Source organism: Globicephala melas, chromosome 17 (assembly GCF_963455315.2).
Source record: "Globicephala melas chromosome 17, mGloMel1.2, whole genome shotgun sequence".
NCBI lineage: Eukaryota > Metazoa > Chordata > Mammalia > Artiodactyla > Delphinidae > Globicephala > Globicephala melas.
In genome coordinates, this window is record NC_083330.1 from 78,402,050 (window position 1) to 78,422,156 (window position 20,107).

A 20,107-nucleotide genomic window follows, 5' to 3' on the forward strand; every position below is an offset into this window, starting at 1 on the left:
GAGCCCCTGGCCTCCATCCCAGGGGCTGCGGTCAAGGCTGTGGCCTTGGCCCTGGCCCTGCCTGGGCACTGCTGTGCTGTGTAGTCAGGCACACCTCGGCTCCTCCCGGGGCCAGCACGGGTTCAGGTGGGCCAAGGTGGGAAGGCTCAGGCGGAGGCGTGGTCAGGAGCCGAAGAGGTGGAAGCCGCGGGGGCCGTCCCGTGGCATTCTTTATGAGGGCCCCTACGATGGATGCGCTTTGGGCCCCCCAAACCCTGGCCCCCATGGGCTCAGGGGCCAGTGCTAGTGAGAGGGATGCCACAGAGCCCTGATGCACCCCCACGGAGCCAGGGCCTAGCCTCTGCCTAGCTGTCACCTTGGGCCTCAGTTCTCCTCTGTAAAACAGGGGCAGGCCCTTCCCCGTGGGGGGAAAATGAAGAGAGAAAAGCAAACTCGACCGGCCCAGAGTGTGTCCCTTCTCCCCTGGGGCCTGAAGCTCAGAAAGGAGATTGTATAACATCCCAAATTCAACAGAAGCAGCTCTGGGTTCTGGGATGCCCAGAGCTGAGACCCTAAGCTTTCCTAAAGACGTTCTTGCAGGTGCTGGGCTGGGGGGCGGGGGGGCCTTGACGGTGTCCCACCGTCAGCCTCCCGACCGTCTCCTTCCCATTTTAGAGATGAGGAAACTGAAGCTAGGGCCGGTAGCTGACTTCCCAGGTGACACAGCCAGGAGGTAGCCCAGGATGGTTGCTTGCAAATCCAGGTGTTGAGCAGACGCCCGCTCAGAGTGTGGGGGTCAGGGCTCCCCTGGGAGTGCACACCCCCAGCCCGCCTTCCATACAGAGGGCCTGGGATGGGGGAGACAGGCTGACAGCTCCCTCCTTCTGGGGCTGGGGCTGAGGGATCTAGGGCGGGCCGGGGGTGGACCCTTGCCGCAGAGACCTGGAATTTCCCCCCCAAAGTCCCGGGGCAGACACCGGGTCTGAGTTATTTGGGGGCTGAGGGGGCTTTTTCGGCCCTGGGGTCAGAAGGAGACCACTCACAGCTGTGGCTCCCGAACAGCGGTTTCAGTCTCCAGCCTGGAGCCCTCCAGCCTGCAGGCCCAGGGCCCTGGGGAGGGCACTCCATGGGCACCTTCTGCGGGCGCCCCTGGCTGGACGCTGCCAGACAAGTGGGCCGGCATGGGGGTGGGGGACTTAGATCAACAGCGACTGGTTCGCAGAATAGTTCAGTCCGGCGCACTGAGGCCCTAACAAGCGCTGGTTTCAAGGGAACCAGAGCCACCCCAGCGGCAGACAGCAGGAGGGCCCTGGGTCAGACGGCAGGGGACACGCTCAGGCTGCTTCCCCGAACCCCCGGGGTGGAGGGGGAGCGGGGAGAAGGCCGATCGGGGCCGGGGGAGGTGGCTGTGGGAGCGGGGTGGTCCCAAGGTCACCAGCGCGACGCGGGGGGGCGGAGGCGCAGAGGCGCCCCTCATCCCGCCCCGGCCCGCGCGCGCACCGCAGGCTGCCGCGCCCCCCAGCTGGCGCCCGGCTCCACGTGCGCCCACGCGCCCCTCCCGGCCCGGCGCTGGGGCGGGGCGCTCTCCGGGCGCGGGGCCAGGGCTCGGCACCCCGCCGGCCCCGCAGGCCCGCGCTCCCGCGAGTCGCTCTCCCGTGGCTCGGCGGCGGCCATGGGGCGCAGGGCTCCGAGGGCCGGCGGGGCGCGCGCGGCGGCGGGCGCAGGTGCGGACGCGGGCCGGGGACGCGGGGCCCGGGCGCGGCCGGCAGCCGCTCACGCCGCCCCTGTCTCCCCTCCCCCCGTGTGTCCCGCCCCCCAGACCCTCCTCCCCCGCCCCCCCGCAGCTCGGGCCCTGGTCGTGGCGCGGCTGCCGCACGGTGCCCCTCGATGCCCTCCGGACGCGCTGCCTCTGTGACCGGCTCTCCACCTTCGCCATCTTAGCCCAGCTCAGCGCCGACGCGGTGAGACCCCAGCCGGGCGCGCGGCGGGCGGGCGGACGGGGCGGGGGCGCGCGGGGCGGGGGCTTCCGGGGCCGACTGTCGCCTCCGGGGCCGGCGTGGGGAAGGGCGGCTGCGCCCCGCCGCCCCCCGTGGCCTGGCCGGTGGGGCCCGGGCCTCTAGAGAGGGCGGGTGGGAGCTGAGTGGGTGGCGATGTGGAGTTGGGGACTGACCTGGGAGGAGCCAGGCCGGGGCCCAGAGAGTGACTGATGGGTGAGTGAGTCCCCCACCCAATCTCTTTGGGGGCCTGGGACCCTGGAGGAAGCCGACCCTCAGGGGAGCCGGGCAGTCTGGGCCCCCGGCCCTAGGGGCTGGAGGAAGGCTTGGCCTGGCAGAGGCGGGTAGACACCTTCACTTAGTGGGATTCCTTCCCGCAGCTGGCTGCAGGCTCCTGGCCTGCCTGGGACACGGAGGGGGAGGAGCTGCCACCTTCCTTGGAGTCCTTCCCCACCCACCCCAAGTGGACCGTGGGCTCTGGAGGCAGCTGCGTCCCCAAGTACGGGTCCCGGGGGTGGAGAGGGTGCTGGGCTTGGCCCAGGTTGGCAGCCCTCCCCAGGAAGGCCCCATCATCTCAGGGGCCTCCTTTTTGTTCTCGTGATTCTTGTGGGGGCTGCCAGTTTCTATGGCGACAGCATCTGGGGCCAGCTTGCTGGCCGGGGCCAGCCAACTGGGGCTGGTGGGCGCTACTGCCCAGGGCCAAGCCGCACTCGCTGGATCTAGGAAAACCGGATCCCCCAGCCGGGTCACTAGGCCCCCCGAGGAGGGAAAGGGTAGGGGTCTTTGCTCATTGAGGCCCCTGGCCCCGGCCTGGTGTGGAAGTGTCCTCAGGCGGCAGATATGGAGGGCGGACTGGGAGTGGGACACCGATCTGGGGGTGTTTGAGGTGGCTGGCCCTCGTCAGACGGGGGTAGCGCAGCTCTCTGCTCATGGAACCCCAGTTTCCATGTGGAAGATGGTCCCAGGCCTCTCTGAGAACAGTCTGCCCCCCTCCTTTGTCCTCTGGGACGTGGGGAGAGAGAGCGATATTGTCAGCCAGGATCCCCTGGAGGGTCAGAGCTGGACAGGACCTTAGAGGTCATTGCCACTAACCCTTCTATCGACAGGCAGGGAAATCGAGGCTTGGGGTGGGGGGCTTGCTCAGAGTCTTGGGGTGACTCTGCTGGAGGGGTCTGTGGTCTTGGCCCAGATCCCAGTGTGCCCTCCCCCTCAGGCTGTCCCTGTGACAGGACTGTCGGTGTTGCTGATTCTGGGGACCCGCCCCTGAAGGCAGCAGCCGGGGCCATGCTGGGGGCTCCCCAGAGGAGATGGCTTTCTGCACAGGGGAGCAACCAGTGGGGCTGGGACTTCCTGGGTCCCCTGCGAGGCCGGAGCAAGCAGGGCAGGGCCCGCCTTGGGGGCTGCCCTTCCTTGGGGGGCAGGGGGGGCTCCAGAGCGGGACACATGCCCAGATCCCCTCTCCCAACCCAGGGTCTGGCCTGTAGGAGGTCAGTGCCAGTCGAATCTTGAAATGCAGGCTTGTCCCTTACACACGGTGACCCTAGACTGGCCTTCAGTCTCTCTGAGCCTCGGTTTCTTCACCTGTAAAACGGAAATGGCCCCATGCTGCTCCGGGTGGCTGCGAGGGCTTCGCCGGTTGACAGGGACCCTCCTGGACGGGGCCTGGAGCGTGGCAGGGCCACTGCATCCTCGAGAGGTGGCATCCCGCTCGGGGGCTGAGCCCAGGGCCACCTGGCATGGAGAGCGTGTTGGGTGAGGGATGAGCAGCTGACGCTGGTGGAACTCGGGGGTGGAGGAGTGGGATGCCCAGGGGGCCTTTCTCGGAAGAGCTGACCTGTAGCGGTGCCTCTGAGGGTGCGCGGACGGGAGCCCTGTGCCAGGATGGGCCGGCAGAGCTTTGGTCTCTGAAGGGTTCAAGGCTTTGCTTGGCAGGGCGCTCAGCAGCTGCAGTCAGAGGGGCATCTGGTGTCAGCCTGATCTGCACGGGAGGGTGAGACGCAGGCTGGCAGGTCGGGGCACCCCATCCCCACATCCCAGAAGAGGCAGCTGAGTCTGAGGGTTCGGGAGCCGTCAGTGGCCACAGAGCCACCCACTGGCCCTGGGACCAAGGGCAGGCGGCTGCCTGGCCGCTGGGAGCCTCGGTTTCCTCCTCTGTCCGATGGCACAGTAGTGGGCTCTGGCTGACCCTGTGACCCCCTGAAGGCCTGGGCGTGGCTCAGAGGAGCATGCTGGGAGGGCGCGGGGTGGGGGGGGGCTTGGCCTGTGCTGGGTTGCTCGCCTGTGCTCACCTGCTCTCAGAGCCATCGCCACCTTCCTCTCTTCTCCCAGCCAGCTCTGGCCCCAGAGATGCCGAGTGGGCAAGGGCCGAGAGGGAGAGGGAGACTGCTGGCCTGCAGCCCATCACGCTGTGCCGACCCCTCTGAGTGCCTGCGACTGGGCCCTCGAGGGGCACGGGGTCTGACGGGGAGACAAGCCCAGGCTGGAGGGAGGAGGTGCTCTGGGGGCTCAGCGCCAGCCTCCTTCCTTCCAGGAGTAGCTTGGGAGACGGGCACGAGGAGGAGGTGCGGAGTAGGGCCCTGAGGGGTGAGCAGGAGTTCCCAGCAGGCTTGGCGGGGAGGAGGGATGGTCGCCCCAGGGACGGGGAGAAAGGCAAGAAGCAAGCGGAAGATCGGGTGGAGCTCGGCGGGCGGGCGGGGCGGGGGCCCGGCGAGCTAGAGCTTCAGCCCGAGGTCCGGGGAGCTGGGCGGCTGGGAGGTGGTGGGCTTGGGTCCTGGAGGGATCCCAGCAGGCATGAGGGCAGAATAACCCACCAGCAGGTGGGGTGGTGGCAGCGGAGAGCTGGGCTGTGGGTGGGGGCGGATGCTGCCCGTCTCCACCCGCGGAGTCGGGTGTGTGCGTGGGGCGTGGGCATTCGGTCTGAGCAGGCAGAGGCCGCTGGCATCTCGGGGTATGGAGTGGTCTCGGGACCAGAGTCCAGAGCAAGGCCCCCAGAGAGGACGGAAGAGAAGGGGTGCTGTGGTCACAGCCCAGGAGCCAGGGAAGGGTTAGATCCGTGGGCATGGAGTGGAGGAGGATGAGACGCAGGCATCCCCCGCCTGCGTGCAGCCGGAGTGTCAGGTCCCGGCTGTGCCGCTGCAGGCCTGTGACCACGGAGGGTTGAGTAACTGCTCTGAGTCACATCTGAGGGGGCGAGGCCACCTGCCTCAGCCTGGTGGGGACCGAACCTGCTGAGGTATTTACAGCATCCACACAGCCTGGCGTGTAGTAAACAGTCTGTAAGGCGTAGTTGTTGGAGGCATCGCTTCTGTGACGTGCCCGAAACTGGGCTACTGATCTGACCGGAATCAAGGCTCAGCGTGTGCCCGGCGTCAGGGGTCAGGCAGTGTTGGAGTAGGGCTCGTTCGCGTGGGTAGCTGTGAGCCACGTGTGGTGTTGGAGCGCAGACGGGATAAAGACAGCACCATAGGAAGGAAATCAGTGTTTAGGGCACATGAGACATGTAAGAGTTGGGAGAAGATTGCAGGTAGGGAATTCACGCGGTGGAAACTGACAACAACCACGTAAATGACAAACAAGTAAAGGTGGGGGGGGGAGGGGCTGGTGCCCTGAAGAGACTCAAGACAAGGGGGCGGGCAGAGAGATGAGGGGCTGGCTCAGCTTGAATGTCCAGCGAGAGCCTGTGTGCGGAGGTGACAGCCAAGGCGAGAGAAGAGCCAGCCGTGTGAAGATCAGGGGAAGAGCGCTGGGTGGCGGGACCAGCATGTGCAAAGGCCCTGGGGTGGCTCGGAGCCTGGCTGGGGAGCCAGTCTCCAGCAAGAGGCCGGCCTGCTTCTGCCTGATCTCTGTGTGGATTGGGACCAGTCTCTCACCCTTAAGGTCTCCGGTCCAGCCCTCCCAACAAGACCTTGAGATCCCTGACACCCCTGTCCACATTGTTGAGAACCTGCAGGGCTAGGGCTGTCAGGAGTGACGGATGAGCCAGGCGGAGAGGAGGAGGAGGGCACGGGAGGGCAGGTGGGCGAGCTGGCGGGCGTGCGGCTGCCAGGCCTAATGAGGGCAGATGGAGGCAGATGGCCACCGAGGTCGGGGCCGGAGCCAGCCACGAAGCAGGCCTGAGCCACTTACTCGGCCACCCATGACTTGCGTGGCTGGCCGGGCCTCTGAGGTTACCGGGTGAGTTCAGGGGTGCTGGCCGCAACCCGGAGCCCTCCAACCGCCTGTATGGAAACGCAGAAGTTTGTGCTGGCGCCTCACCCGGGCCAGGCCCCCGGGGATCGCGGATGCCTGGGTGACCTTGAACGACTTTCTCGATTCTCCCGGAGCCTCTGCCTTCCTGGTCTCCATTCATCCAGCCAGTCACACTGACCGAGCGTCCACGCCAGGCCTGCCCACGGGGGGCTCACAGACATGAGGAGGCGGGGCTGCAGGGACAGACAGGCACCCCCAGCCATGGGACACAGCTGGGACAGAGGGACAGCAGAGGGACCTGGGGGCGGGAGGTGGTACCTCCGGTGTGGGGAAGGGCAGTCCAGGCCTCGGATGGAGAGCACAGCACGGTCACCGTGGTTGGGGGGGGAGGCAGCTGTGTCAAGTGGGGTGGGCCCTGGGGTGCCCTGTGCAGGAGCCCCGGGACCTTAGGCTCCCAAGGAAGGTGGAAGGTCGCATCTGAGGGCGGAAAGGGCCACCGTGGCTTTAGGAAGTGGATGGGAGTCTCGCTCTGCCACGTGCTGGGGTCAGCAGGGGGTCTGAAGGGTGTCGGCCAAGTTAGACTTGGGACGGGCAGGAAGGTGTCAGCTCTGGGGCGGGGAAGCCCACGAGCAGCCCCTTGTCCCCTGGCCGAGCTTTCCCGTCATCTCCAGCCCTGGAAGCGTTGGGCACTCGCTCTCTCCAGTCCCTCCATTTGTCTTTGGGTTTTGGACACAGAGGGACCTGGGTCATTCCTCGGCAAGCACACGCGGTCCGCCTGCCGTGTGTGCCAGGCACTGCGCTGTGGTGTGGCCGTGGTTCACGCGGTCACGTCGGGGGGCACACAGGGATGCGTAAGCAAGGACCAGCCGGTGCTTAGGGCTGCGCTGGGCCACGTGGTGGGGAGCAGTGGGGTCCGTTGGCCCCTCTGAGAGGGGACAAGACCAGAACGGCCCGAGGCACTGCCACGCAACGGCTGGGCAGGGCTTCCTGGCAGAGGGCATCGCTGAGCCAGGCGCGGAGTGGGAACGAGGGGGCAGCCCAGTGCGGGGGGCTGGTCTCACGAGCTGAAGGGGGGCAGGGCCAGACCTGGTGGCCTTTGGGGCCTTCGGACACAGCTTGGGCCGTGGTGGGGTGGCATGGGAGACTCTGAGACTGGCTCCTGCTTGGGGAAGAGCCCGGGGGCTGGCCTGGGGGCATGGAGGGCAGAGGCCCAGCCCAGACGGAAGGGCCCCGCTGGAGGGAGGAGGTGGATGAGCGCCTGGTGCAGGCTGTGGGTGGAGCGGCTGTCAGGGAGGGGCCAGGTCTGGAGGGGTGGGCGCTGAGTGCCCCGTTAGATGCAGCTGGAGCTCTGGGCCCCTTTCAGAGAGCGGTGGCTTCTGCCCGCGGCCGGAACTGCAGAGCCACGGAGCCGGGGAGAGCTGTCCGTGGCGGGGCGCTGGGCCTGCTGCCTCCGTGATCTCACCTGTGACTCAGGGTGGGGGAGTCCTTCCCTGGGATTGGTGGGGGGCGTATTGCCAGGCTGGGCACACGACTCATTCTACCAGTGGGGCCGGGGCGGGGCACAGACAAAGACCCTGCCCTCAGCAGGGGATGAGACCCCTCGCCGGGGACAGCCCAGGCCAGAAGGTGCTGGCGTTGGGGGGGGCTCAGAGCGCTGCAGGAGGGCAGCCGAGGGCTGCTGGGCAGGGGCGCCTGCGGAGGATGCAGGGGTGGAGGGGGAAGGCTCCCCCGGCGTCCCCCACGGCCTGCAGGACCCTCAGTCTGCATGTCTGCCTGGGCCCCCTCACCCTGTTCTCTGTCCCCGGCTCCGGAACCCACCAGAACATGGAGAAGGCGATCGTGCCGTCGGTGGCGCTCATCGTGGGCTGCGGCGTGTCGTCCCTGACCCTGCTCATGCTCATCATCATCTACGTGTCCGTGTGGAGGTGCTGCTTCCGGCGGGCCAGGGGAGGGGAGCAGAGGGGGGAGGGGAGCGGGGGGAGGGGAGCGGGGGGGAGGGGAGCGGGCGGTGCAGGCACTTCCCAGGAAGGGGCTGACTGGGGTCGAGTCGCATCCCTTCTCCCATCAAGGGCAGCCGTGGGGGGCGGGGACCCAGCATCCTTCCTCCCCAGCTTCCCAGTTAGCAGCACCTGTCACTCCGTCGTCGCCACCACCCCGCCCGCCCTGGTGGCTGCTCCGTGGAGGCTGCGTGGCGCTGATGGCGGGGGCACAGGTGCAGGCCAGGGATGCCAGGCCTGCCTGCTCCTGCATGGCGCTGGGCCCGCACCACCGCTCACAGGGGCTGGCAGGTGCGCCCCGAGCCCACTCCCCAGCTGAGCACCCTGCCCCGTGACCACGGGGACCCCAAGATCATGACTTCCCTGCCTGTTGTCTGTTCCGTCACGTGGATGTGCAGGGTCACTCCCCAAGCCCGGGGTCAAGTGTCAGGATGGGGGTCTCTGCTGGGCCGCCTGCCCCACACCCTTTCCCCCAGGCCACAAGGCCTCTTCACAGACCCCTGTGCCCTGGGTGCTGTCTGACCAGTGTTGGCCCCTGGGGTGTGGGGCGACCCCGTCGCTGCCGGTCACCAGCCCTGGGGCAAGGGACACGTGTGCACAGACTCCCTTCCCCCAAGCGTCCCACTTTGGGCCCGGAGGAGCAGGGGTTTGGGACAGTAGGACAGGGAGGGTCAAGCCAAGGTCACCCGCCCAGCAGCCACCCGCTGGGCCCAGCCAGATTCCCAGTGTGTCAGCTCCAAGGGCAGCACGATGTCAGCCAGAGGCCAGCGAGGCGGGGTCGATGTGGCCATTGGGGGAGGGGTGGCCTCAGCTTTCCTGCCCCCCACCACCCCGTCCTGCCCAAGGTCAGAGGCACCAGAGGGTCAGCGACCCGGAAACATCCAGTGCCCCCCCCACCAGCCCCTGCCCAGACCATCCGTCCTGAATCCCCTGGAGGCGTGCTTGGCCCCCTGGCCCAGCCCCTCCCCCGAGGCAGCTGTGGTTCTGAGGTTTTGGCCCACGGTCTTCAAACACCTCCTTCCCTGTGAGCTGTGTTCAGGACCCCGTGGAGTCGGCGACCCTGAGAGGGAACGTGGTGGTGGTGGAGCTGGAGATGGTGGGGATGACGGTGCTGGTACTGGCAGCGGTGCCTGCAGGGAGGAGGGGGCGCTGGCCTTAGTGGCCACAGCACCCCGGTTCTTGTGAAGCTGAGACCCTTCCGGGCGCCGATCATGGCCGCCCACCCTCTCGCACAGGTACATCCGCTCAGAGCGGTCCGTCATCCTCATCAACTTCTGCCTGTCCATCATCTCCTCCAACGCTCTCATCCTCATCGGGCAGACCCAGACCCGCAATAAGGTAAGCAGCCTGTGCTGTGCCGCGCGCGCCCCCGCGTCCCAGGTTGGGGGGCGCCGGTGGCGGTGATGTGAGCCTCCACGCAGAAGCTTAGGGAGGAGGGTGCCACAGCCGTGCGGACCCCTTTGCTGTCCTTTGGCCGCAGCAGCCGCGTGGCTCAGTCCGGAGGGGCCCGTCACCTGGCCAGGGGTGGGGACTCGGTGTCTGTAGCCTCCAGCTGGACTGGCGCTTTGACACGAGCCCGCTCAAGCCCCGGCCCCGGCCCACCATCGGTACCAGGCTGTCGCCGTGTGGCCTCCGGGGGACCAGCTGCTGAGCGGGTGGGCTCACACCGGGGCTTTTGGGTGGGCTCCTGCGGCATTCGGTGCACGTGTGAGTGGGTGAGGAAGCCGGGGAGAGGGGTGTCTGTCCCTGGCATTGGTGGGTGGAGTCGCGCAAGCACCCACCAGGACCGCGATGTACCACAGCCCGTCGCAGGGTGGTGGAGCGGGTGAGCGCTGGCTGGCGTCCTACCTGGGGAGTTGATTTGGTCACTGTGCGGACGCTGGACTTGGGCCCTCGCCGGGGCAGGCGGGGTCGCCGGGGCAGGCGGGGTCGGGTGAGCGAGCACCTCTCCGCCTCTCCCGCCGCTCAGGTGGTGTGCACGCTGGTGGCCGCCTTCCTGCACTTCTTCTTTCTGTCCTCCTTCTGCTGGGTGCTCACCGAGGCCTGGCAGTCCTACATGGCCGTGACGGGCCGCCTCCGGAACCGCCTGGTCCGCAAGCGCTTCCTGTGCCTGGGCTGGGGTGAGCGCCACGGGGCCCACGGGCGGCGGGGCCCCCCTCTCTGACCCGGCCCTCCTCCTGGCCCCTGGCAGCTCTCTCTCCTCTGAGCTTCCCTCCAGGCCTCCACTCCAAGGGGTTGCCTCGTTGTGTTTGAATGTCAGGTGAGGGAATAACTCTGTGGTATGAGGACGCCCCATCCAGTATTGGGGCTATACTTCTGATAGAAAGTTTTCCCATTTTTTATCTGAAATTCAGACGCGGCCAGGCGTCCCATCTTACTTGCTGATCCGGCGCCCCCCCCCATTTCTGTGGGTCCTCATCCTGTCCACCTCCTGTCCCCTTTCTCACATGCTCAGTGTCACCCTCTGTTCAGGGGCTTCAGAGGTGCGTTTTGTTCCCCTTCCTGAGACGGGCGGGGCCTTGGGCAGTGGGGAGACCGACCCTTTCTTTCTGCTCCTCCCCTAGGGCTTCCTGCGCTGGTCGTGGCCATTTCCGTGGGATTTACCAAGGCCAGAGGGTACAGCACGATGAACTAGTGAGTCGGGGCGGTGGGGACGTGGTGGAGGCCGCACGGCTCCCCCAGACCCTCCCCCTGCCCTAGGAGGTGAGGGCTGGCTGGGCGCCCATCTCACAGATGAGAGAGTCAAGGTTGGGCGAGAGTGAGGGCCCCGGGAGCTGGAGGCCGGGCCCTGGGGAGGCACCTGCCTCCCATCAGCCAGCTCCTCCCGGCAGTGGGCAGCGGGGTGAAGAGAAACAGGGCTTGGGGCGGTTGGAGCCTCATTTCCTCCTTCCATGGCCTTGGACAGATGCCTTAGCCTCTCAGAGCCTCAGTTTCCCCATCCGCACGATAGGGGATGCGCCCCTGCGCCGGTGTGGGGATAAGAGGGGCTGTATGGCCCCTGGGCAGGCGGGGCAGGTGGGTGTGCCCGTTTCACAGATGAAGTCACTGAGGCCCTGAAGGGTCGGCTGGGTCAGTTCCAGGGGCCTCGAATGCCAAGCCAGGAAGCTCAGGGTTATCCTGGAGGCTGTGTGGCTTCCCAAGACGGGGGGAAAGGAGCCAAAGCCTAGGGGGCCATGGCTGTGGATGTGGGGAAAACGGGCAGCGAGAGCCAGGAGGAGGGGCCGGCAGGGCTGCGCAGGCCTGGCCCACTGCAGAGCCCCAGGGGGACAGGACGTGACCAGGCCCTGAGGCGCCCCCTGCACTCGAATGAGGACCCGTGGGGTGAGTACTGGGAAGGAAGTACGAACACCGTCCCCAGGGCTGACAGGAAGGAGCACCCAGCCTGCCGGGCTCAGGGGTGCGTCAGGAGGAGGCGGGGTGTCGCAGCCGGGTTCTGAAGGGTGGAGAGCTGTGCACTTGGCACGTGGTGTGGCCGTGCAGGAAACCGAGCAGCCTTCACTGGGCTCAGGGCTCCTGTGGACGCCCTGGGTGGTGCCCAGGAGATTTGGGGAAGTAAGGCTGGGGCTGGTGACCGAGTCTGGTGGAGGGCCCAGGTCATGGTGTGAGCAGGGGCCCTGATGCAGAGGGCCTGGGTTGAGTGGGTGGGTGGAAGTCCAGGCCGGGGACCCAGCCCAACATTTTGGCATCACGTCAGGAAAGAGGGTCTGCACGTGAGATTGGGGAGGGTCTGTGAGGCAAGCTGGGGAGCCCAGGCCTGGGGGGAGAGTCGGGGGAGGGGGACGGTCAGGGTCCCTTCCTCTGGCGGCCTGGCCCTCTGCTGTGTGGTCCCCTGCTCTGGACCTGCTTCTTCATCCGTAAACGTCATCTGTCAGCTGCCTGGGGGCTCCCGTGGGTTCTGAAGCTAAAGAACGTGCGGTCACCTGGCTTCCTCCTGCCCCTTCTCAGCGTCACGCCGCCCTCCTGGGAAGCTGGTGGTGCCCAGGGTGTGACTGGATGGGGGCTCACGCCTGGCCGCTAACCAGCCTGTCTCCCTCCCCAGCTGCTGGCTCTCCCTGGAGGGGGGACTGCTGTATGCCTTCGTGGGACCGGCCGCGGCCGTCGTGCTGGTACTGACCCCCGTCCCGACATCCCAGGCTGAGCCCCTCGCCTCCCCCTGGCTCGAACTTGGGTTTTACGTGCTGCCCCATCAGGGTTGCCCTGGTCACCAGGGGTGGGTGGTGTCCACAGATCGCCCCCAACCTGCCGCAGGCGTGCGGAGGCGCGGCTGGGCTGGCGGCCTTGTGCTTCTCTGAGCACGTTCTGCGTGAGGGCTGGACCCCGGCGGTGTACCTGCCAGGAGGCCTTCTGGATTTGATGAGCGAGTGACCGTAGGGCGGGGAAGGCGGACAGGCGGACGACCGGGGCAGCAGGGGCGCGGCTGGGCCTGGGACTTCTCCCTCGATGGGGAGCCCGTCGCCCCCGGAGGAGGGAAGCACCTCCCCTTGCTTGACCCTCAGTGGGTGTTTTTTCCGCTGTGCCCACGTCCGCTCAGTGAGGGTTGAGAGACAGTGCCACACGTACATGGGGTTATTGTCACCCGGTTACGGATGAGCAGGGCGAGGCTGGGGGGTATCCCGAGATCGATGGCTTCTGCCAGGCCTGGCTCAGAGCCCATCTCGCCCTCCCCTCCTGCCTGCCCCCAGGAAAGGGCATCACATCTGCAGAGTCCTGCTGTCCGGGCAGGGCCACACCTCCTTGTTGCTATATCTGAGCCAGGCTTGGGCGCAGGCTGGACAGGGCAGAGGAAAGTGAAGCCCAGGGCACCCAGGGGAGGCTGAGCCTGCAGGGGGCATGAGTTGGGGGAGCCGGGTGGGGGTGGCGTTAGTGGGCAGAATCCGTGGGCCAGCCCCAGCCGGCACCAGCTCCTTTATTCCTAGAAGACGGCGGGCAGGGAAGCGGCAGTGGGCCGGGCATTTGAATGCCACTAGGCAGTGGGCCGGGCCTTCTAAGGGCAGGCGCCCCAGGAGGGGCAGGAGGGGGGATGTCAGACGCAGGAGCCCCCCAGGTCCCTTCCCACAAAGCATCTGGAGGGCAGGGCTGGTCCTGACCCGCCGTGCGCTCCTGCCCGGGGCTCCTCCCGTAACACGGGGACATGCAGGGAAAGGCAGGCACAGAGCCTGCTGCAGGCGGGGCGGCGGCCACTGGTGTCCTGCCCTCTCCCGCCCCAGCGCTGCCACCCGGGAAAGCTGCTTTCACCCATACGGCCAGGAGGCAGGGCTGGGGTGTGTGTGCGGCCACGAGCTTGGCTCTGGGGGGCTGCGGGGAGTCGGCCTCCCCAGACCTCTGGGTCCAGGGACCCATGGAGTCCCCGTCGCCGCCTGAGACGCAGGAACGTGGCTGGGGGTCAGGCAGCCTCTGTGCAGAGTGGAAGCCCTAGGGGAGTGAGGGTGTGAGCTGGGAGCCCCCTCCACGCAGGCGAGGAGGCCAGAGGGGAGGGGAGACCAGGGCCTGCAGGCCGTGGAGGAGCTGGATTGCTGGGACGCTGGGGCAGCTTCTCTGTCTAGGCGGCCATCTGGGGGGCAGTAGGAGAGTAGCCTCAACACCCAGAAGCACCTCCAGGGCCGGGTGCCGGGTGGGGGATTGAGGGAAGACGCCTGTGGGGTGGCAGCCCTGGCTTAAGGTCCCGAAAGGGCTGCGCGGTGCGGAGAGCAGTGTGGCCCCGGCAGAGCCAGACAGGAGGTGTCCCGAGGCGTCAGGTCCCGCTTGAGCTGGGCGAGCTCGTGTGTGGAAGGCGCACGAGGGGCGCTAAGGAGGGGACGCGGGGCGAGCCTGGGCGTGGGCGGCGGCTGGACTGGAGGTCCCCTGAGGTCCCTTCTGTGGTCTGAGTGGGACAAGTGCCCCAGCAGCGTGGTTCGGCCAGCCCGCTCGCCTGTTTGACTGCTCTGGTCAGTCCCACTCCGGGCAGGGACAGCCTCACCGTGACCCCAGCCCGACCTCTGACCTCTGGACTCCATCCTTGATGGAATCCCAGCTTCATAAACTGCCGACCCCAGTGGCGATGGCCATGGTCCTGGGGACCCGTCATGTGGGAGGCTCGAGCCGCGGTGCCCAGCCCTGGGCGGGGTGGGGGGGGACCGTGTGGCACGGAGAACCCCACCTAGCGGCTGGGGCTGTGGGAGGAGACGGCGGGGTAAAGGGACGACAGCGTGAGGGCCCCCCCACAGCCGCCCCTCCCTGCCCCGCAGGTGAACATGGTCCCTCTCCTGACCCGGGGGCCCCCCACAGCCTCCCCTCCCTGCCCCGCAGGTGAACATGGTCCCTCTCCTGACCCGGGGGCCCCCCACAGCCGCCCCTCCCTGCCCCGCAGGTGAACATGGTCCCTCTCCTGACCTGGGGCCCCCCACAGCCGCCCCTCCCTGCCCCGCAGGTGAACATGGTCCCTCTCCTGACCTGGGGCCCCCACGGCCGCCCCTCCCTGCCCCGCAGGTGAACATGGTCCCTCTCCTGACCCGGGGGCCCCCCACAGCCGCCCCTCCCTGCCCCGCAGGTGAACATGGTCCCTCTCCTGACCTGGGGCCCCCACAGCCGCCCCTCCCTGCCCCGCAGGTGAACATGGTCCCTCTCCTGACCCGGGGGCCCCCCACAGCCGCCCCTCCCTGCCCCGCAGGTGAACATGGTCCCTCTCCTGACCCGGGGGCCCCCCACAGCCGCCCCTCCCTGCCCCGCAGGTGAACATGGTCATCGGCATCCTGGTGTTTAACAAGCTCGTGTCCAAGGACGGCATCACTGACAAGAAGCTGAAGGAGAGAGCAGGGTAGGACGGGGCCGCCGCGCCACGCCCCACCTGCAGTCGAAACGACCCAGAGCCCAGCCACCCTCGAGCCCCACCCCCCTCCCAAGCAAGTAGGAAACGGAGGCGCGGAGGGTTGCGTGGCCAGCCCCGCCTTGCTCTGTGCCTCACTTTCCCCATCTGCCCCATGACAGAGCAGGGCCTCCGTAAGTTCTCAGAAACGGTGGAACTGATCACTTTTGGAGACCCCAGGCCCACCAGAGTAGGGGGAGGGTGCCCCGGGCTTCTCCCTTCCCCACCGTGGGGTTGGATGACCCTGAACCAGGACGTGGCCTGCCCATCCTTGTGATGCCTTCAGCATGGGGACAGTGCAGGGGCCGGGCCGGATGTTCCTCCCACCTGGGAGGCTGAGCTCAGAGAGGGCAGTGCCTGGCCAGAGGGCGCACAGCACTGCAGGTGGGCGGTCCTGAGTGGCTGTGGTGCCCAGCCCTGGGGGAGGAGCAAGCTTGGAAGGGCGCTTCTCCTCCGGCTGCCAGGGGACAGGAGCACCCTGGTCTCGGCGGCCCTGCCATCACGGGTGGGGCCAACTGTGGGCTGGGACAGGCCCCCTCTCTCCTGCCCCAGCACTGAGCCGTCCTCACCTCGCCTCTGCCCGCTGCTCTGTCTGTCCCTCTGCCCTGACTGGTGTCTGCGTGGGGGTCCCCACCCCCTCCTCCACCACCCCTCCGTGCCAGTCCTGCTTGGTCTCTGTCTCATTGTCTCTCTCCCTCCCCCTGTCTTCCTGCTCTTGCTTTTCCCCGGGAACGAGAGCTTCTGGAATCCTTCCCCTTGGGTCCCTGGTGGGTTCTGTCCTGGTTAGAAACTTGCTTTGGGGGAGGAGTGTGACCCTGGAGAGCCTGCGGTGGCTGGGAGCCTGTCCTGGCCGTCTGTGGGCCTGGGTCCTACACTCTCTGGGCCTCTTCTCTGAGTCTGTGAAGTGGGGATTGGCAGGCTCACCCCCCCCCCAGCCCACCGCACACTGCCACCCACACGTGCTCCCAGAACAGTGGGTCACACACGGAGGCGGCCCCGGGGTGCGCAGGGGTCAGGGCGCCAGTGAGGCGCGGCGCGCCCACCCCGCAGCACCGTCTCATTTGCTCCCTGCAGTAACTCTAGAGGCAGGGTCTGCTGTCTTGTGCCCACTCACAGCCGAGCAGACGGAGGCTGAGGCCTGGGAGCGGCTGGTGGAGCCGGGCTGGGCGCTGAATCAGAGCCCAGTGTGTCCGGGCGGCCCTGCCCCGTTGGGCCCCGTTCCCAGGTGCAGCGGTGCCACGGCACGGAAGCTCGCGCGGACCCGCCCGTGAGGCCGCAGCAGCCCTGCTCCCACCCAGACGGGAGGCACCCCGTGCTCTCTGTGCCCACGCGCACAGGCACACGCTCAGGGCTGGCAGGGAGGCCACTGCCCAGGTAGCTCACAGACGCCCCCGTTGACCGTCTGGCGAACCCCTCGCTCCTTGGCGGGGGCAGTGCCTGGTCAGACCAGATGTGGGCCGACCAGAGGGAAGGGACAGTGGCTGCGCCCAGATGTCCTGCTTTTTTGTGTGAATGTGGGCGGATAGTGTCACCCTCCCGCTGGACGTGGACGCGCACGGTCCCAGCCCTGCCCTGCCCTCAGGCCAGCCGCGGCCAGCCACAGAGCTGGCGCCCCGCTCTCCACCCCTGCCCCCGCCGGGCTCCGGGTGCGTCAGGTGGAAAGAGGCCCGAGGACCCCGTCCCCGCCCACAGCGCCCCGGGACCCTGTCCCCGCCGGGGGAGGCTCGGGCTGGACGCCATCTGGTTGCTTTTGCTGTCCCCGCCCCCCGCCCCCACCCCGTGTCTGCGAGAACAGTTTTGCTTTCGTTTCAGTCTTTTAATTTCACTTGCAGTCAGCTGCCCCGGGCCCCCCTCGGGCGCGCCCTCAAATGTGCCGAGTGTGGAGCCCTCTCTGCGGCCGCCGCCACCTCCGAAGCCGCCAGTAACGCCATGTTAGTGCCGCTCATCGCCCGCCCGTCCGCCCGCCCGCCGGGCTCTGCTCGCCTCAGTTACATTTTGTTTGTTTTAAGCTTTTTCTGTCATTTCTGTCATCTCTGCCGTCCACCCCAGGGGGCCTAGGCAGCCCCTGCCCACCCTCCCCATGCTCTGGCACCTCGTTTCCTGCCCTGCCCCCACCCCTCCCCGGCCAGGCTCCCCCCGTCCATCCTCCGGGGCCTCGCGGTATCAGACTGACCGGAGGGCAGGGAGCCGGGCCAGGCCTCGGGCCGCGAGAACACGGTCAGCTGGTGGCCGTCATCAGCGTGTGGTCACGCTGGGGTCGCAGCGCTCTGCATGAGTGTGCAGGGGTGCGGCGTGTGTGCGTGTGCGTGTGCGTGTCGGTCACGAATTTGAATGGGAGCGCGAGAGGCAGGCGTGACCTTGGAAACAGGACGTGCTGGGGCAGCTGGCTTGTTCGCTGAGCCCGGGCCGCCACCAGGGGTCTGTGAGCAGGGCAGGGCCAGTGCGACCTGGGGTCCAGGGTGGATGCCAAATCCGGAGGGACCTTGGCTCAGATGACCCGAGAGTGGTCGTCTTGTCCCCAGACACACAGGTCCCCTGGGACCCTCCTGGTTGCTTCCTGGGATTCAGGGGCCCCGTGGAGAGGGCATTCTGGCCGCGGGGAGCGAGTGAGCAGAGGTGGACACGGTTCCGGGGTGGGGACTTGTCCGGTGGAGCCAGAAACCTCCGGGAGGGCGGGCTGCTCCTCCGTGCTGGGGTCCACGGCCCAGACGCCCTGGGTCTCCTTTGTTACACACGCAGGCCTGTGGGGTGGAGGACACAGCCTCCCAGCGGCCCTGCCCGCCCCCCTGCCCCCATCCACACTCAAAGCCCCTCCCCCAGAGGCATCTGAGTTTCCAAAGGGGGGCGGGTGGTGCAGCTGCCGGGCCTCTCCCCCACCCGCCTCCTGTCCTCCCCAGCAGTCACGCCTGGACCTGCGTGACCCCTCCACAAGGCTCTCTGCAGAAATGTTTCAGAAACTGCAGAGGCTGGGCTGCAAGAATTTGAATAATTTACGGTCCCCAAGCCCCGGCCATCTGCCAGCCTGCTGCAGCATCAGGCAGTAAATGCCAGGCCTCAGGCCCAAGGGAAGATGACTCACGGTGGGATGGGAAGTTTCGGTGGGTGGGGGGGGGGGTCTGCGCCTCTTGCTCAGAACACGAGGAGCCGTGTCCAGGGCTCTGGCTCGAGCAGGCCTGCTTTGGAAGGGAGGAGACAGACTGCAGCGCCCCACCCGCCGTGGTGGGCACACTGAGGCCAGGCTGCCGTCACGGGAAGGCCCCCTTCTCTCAGGCCCTGTGCCAGGTGCGGCACAGCAGGTATGGAGGGGAGAACGCCCGCAGGTGCAGGTACCCCGCCCCGGAGGCCTCCGCCTGGATCGCCTGTCCTCAGTGCCGGGGGGCAGCAGGGCCCTGGAAGGGGAGGCGAGGAGAGCGGTCCGCGGTCTAGTTCTGGGGCCCGTGCTGTGCCCAGGGAAGAGGCGTGGGTGCTTCAGGGTGAGCGGTGGCTCTGGCCTGAGCCGCCGGGCAGGGGCTGGAGAGCTGTCCCCTGAGCTGGGGCAGGCCTTGGGAGGGGCAGGGTTAGAGGCTGCGTCCTGGAGGAGATACGGGGCTGGCCCTGGGACGGGGGACCCGGGTCACAGAGACGAGCTGAGGCGGACGTGGAGGCCCAGGGCCCTGCCTAGGGGCGGAGGGCAGAAGTTCCCCATGGGGCTGGGCCCCTTGCAGGTCCAGTTGCAGGGGTGACACGGCTTCAGTGGCTGAGCCAGGCTGGAGAGGGTGGAGAAACAGAGTGTACAGTCTGGGGGGGACCTCTGCCCCCGCCCCGGTCAAGGCCCCGCTGGTTTGGGGGTCCTTGACCTGGCCGGATACCAGCCTGTCTCCCCCCAGCCCCGGTGCCCCCCAGCTCCTTCCTGGTGGCCTCCCTGAGGTTCTGTCCCACCTGTTCCTGCCTCTCCTTTTGACCAGGGTGATCCATGAGGGAGGAGGGGGTCCCGATGCCCCCCCCCCCCGGTGATAGTGGCAGGAACGCCGGGAGCCCCTGCAGGCAGTCGCCGGCCCGGGGGGCAGAGCTGACCCTGGCTATGGTCCTCAGGCAGCAGTGGCCCTGAGACTGGTGGTAGCGGCGGGGATGGGGTTGGGGTGGGTCAGGCAGGTTCCCGACACTGTACTTCAGGCATCCTGCGGGTGCGCTTTCTGTCCCCACGCAGCCCCTTGGCTGGCGTAGTGTCCCTGCTGTGCGGACCAGGAGACAGGCTCAGAGTGGCCATGTGTGTAGGCGGTGCAGGGAGGGGCCAACTGCAGAGGGCCATGCCTGCCTTGGGGGTGCTCCTGGAGCACTACTTGGAAGAAGGGGCAAAGGCTTCGGAGCAAAGGCAGGTCCTCCCCTGGGGAGGGCAGAGCAGGGCCCGCCAAGAGGAGGAAGCGCCTGTCGTCTCTGTTCCTGTCTGTCTGTCCGCCCCATGCCCTCCCTGCCTGGCCCTGTCTGTCTGTCATCTGTCTTCTTTCCTCACAGGTTTCTTCCTTCCTTCTCCCTGAGGAGTTCTCTGGTTTCCCCCCACCCCCCACCCCGCTTCTCTCTGTCCAGAGCTCAGAGGCCTCACCAAACGCCCTCCCCTGTGGCCATCTTGCAGTTCTGGCCCTGGACCCCTGGCTGGGGGCCTGAGGGCTCTGGGAGGAGAAACCTCTTCCCCCTTCCCCCAGCTGTCCCCCCTCCCTCCAGTGTGCCTCGCTCCCTGGGGCCTCCTGGACAGTCAGGAACCTTCATCTTCCAGAGATCTCACCCCCACCCTCACTGTTGCCCAGCCCATTGGGACCACCGTCCTGAGTCCCCAGCCGCCCTGGGAGCCCTCGAGCTGGGGGTGTTGGGGCAGAACTCTGCTCCCCAGGAGAGGCGGCAGCAGGACTGAGTGGGAGAGGGTCTCTAAGGGGATGGGGAGGAGAGGATGCAGCCCAGGGCAGGGAAGGCCCAGTGGGGCCCCAAGGGAGATGTGCCCCAGGTGGGACGGGCAGCCTGGCCCCGGCCCCGGCCCCGGCCCTGGTGAGGGAGTCGGGCTGAGGCCGGGTCCCGGCCTGGGTGGCCCCTCCCAGGGGCACGGCGTGGGTGGCAGGGCCCAGGGCAGCCCTCATGCC

General features: G+C 67.6%; 1 protein-coding gene across 12 annotated transcripts in view; it reads left to right on the forward strand.

Annotated features, from left to right (window-relative positions):
- Positions 1–20,107, forward strand: part of ADGRB1 (adhesion G protein-coupled receptor B1) — an 82,290-nt gene that overhangs the window by 51,241 nt on the left and 10,942 nt on the right. For 8 of the 12 annotated variants that reach the window (XM_060287484.1, XM_060287480.1, XM_060287483.1 and 5 more), the window contains 8 exons: positions 1,799–1,940; positions 7,983–8,086; positions 9,394–9,496; positions 10,128–10,278; positions 10,723–10,792; positions 12,198–12,264; positions 14,866–14,951; positions 16,832–16,930. In XM_060287484.1, coding sequence (XP_060143467.1) covers positions 1,799–1,940; positions 7,983–8,086; positions 9,394–9,496; positions 10,128–10,278; positions 10,723–10,792; positions 12,198–12,264; positions 14,866–14,951; positions 16,832–16,930 — 822 coding nt within the window. The remainder of the gene's footprint in view (positions 1–1,798; positions 1,941–7,982; positions 8,087–9,393; positions 9,497–10,127; positions 10,279–10,722; positions 10,793–12,197; positions 12,265–14,865; positions 14,952–16,831; positions 16,931–20,107) is intronic. The other 4 variants (XM_060287486.1, XM_060287487.1, XM_060287488.1 and 1 more) reach the window with 1 other exon arrangement.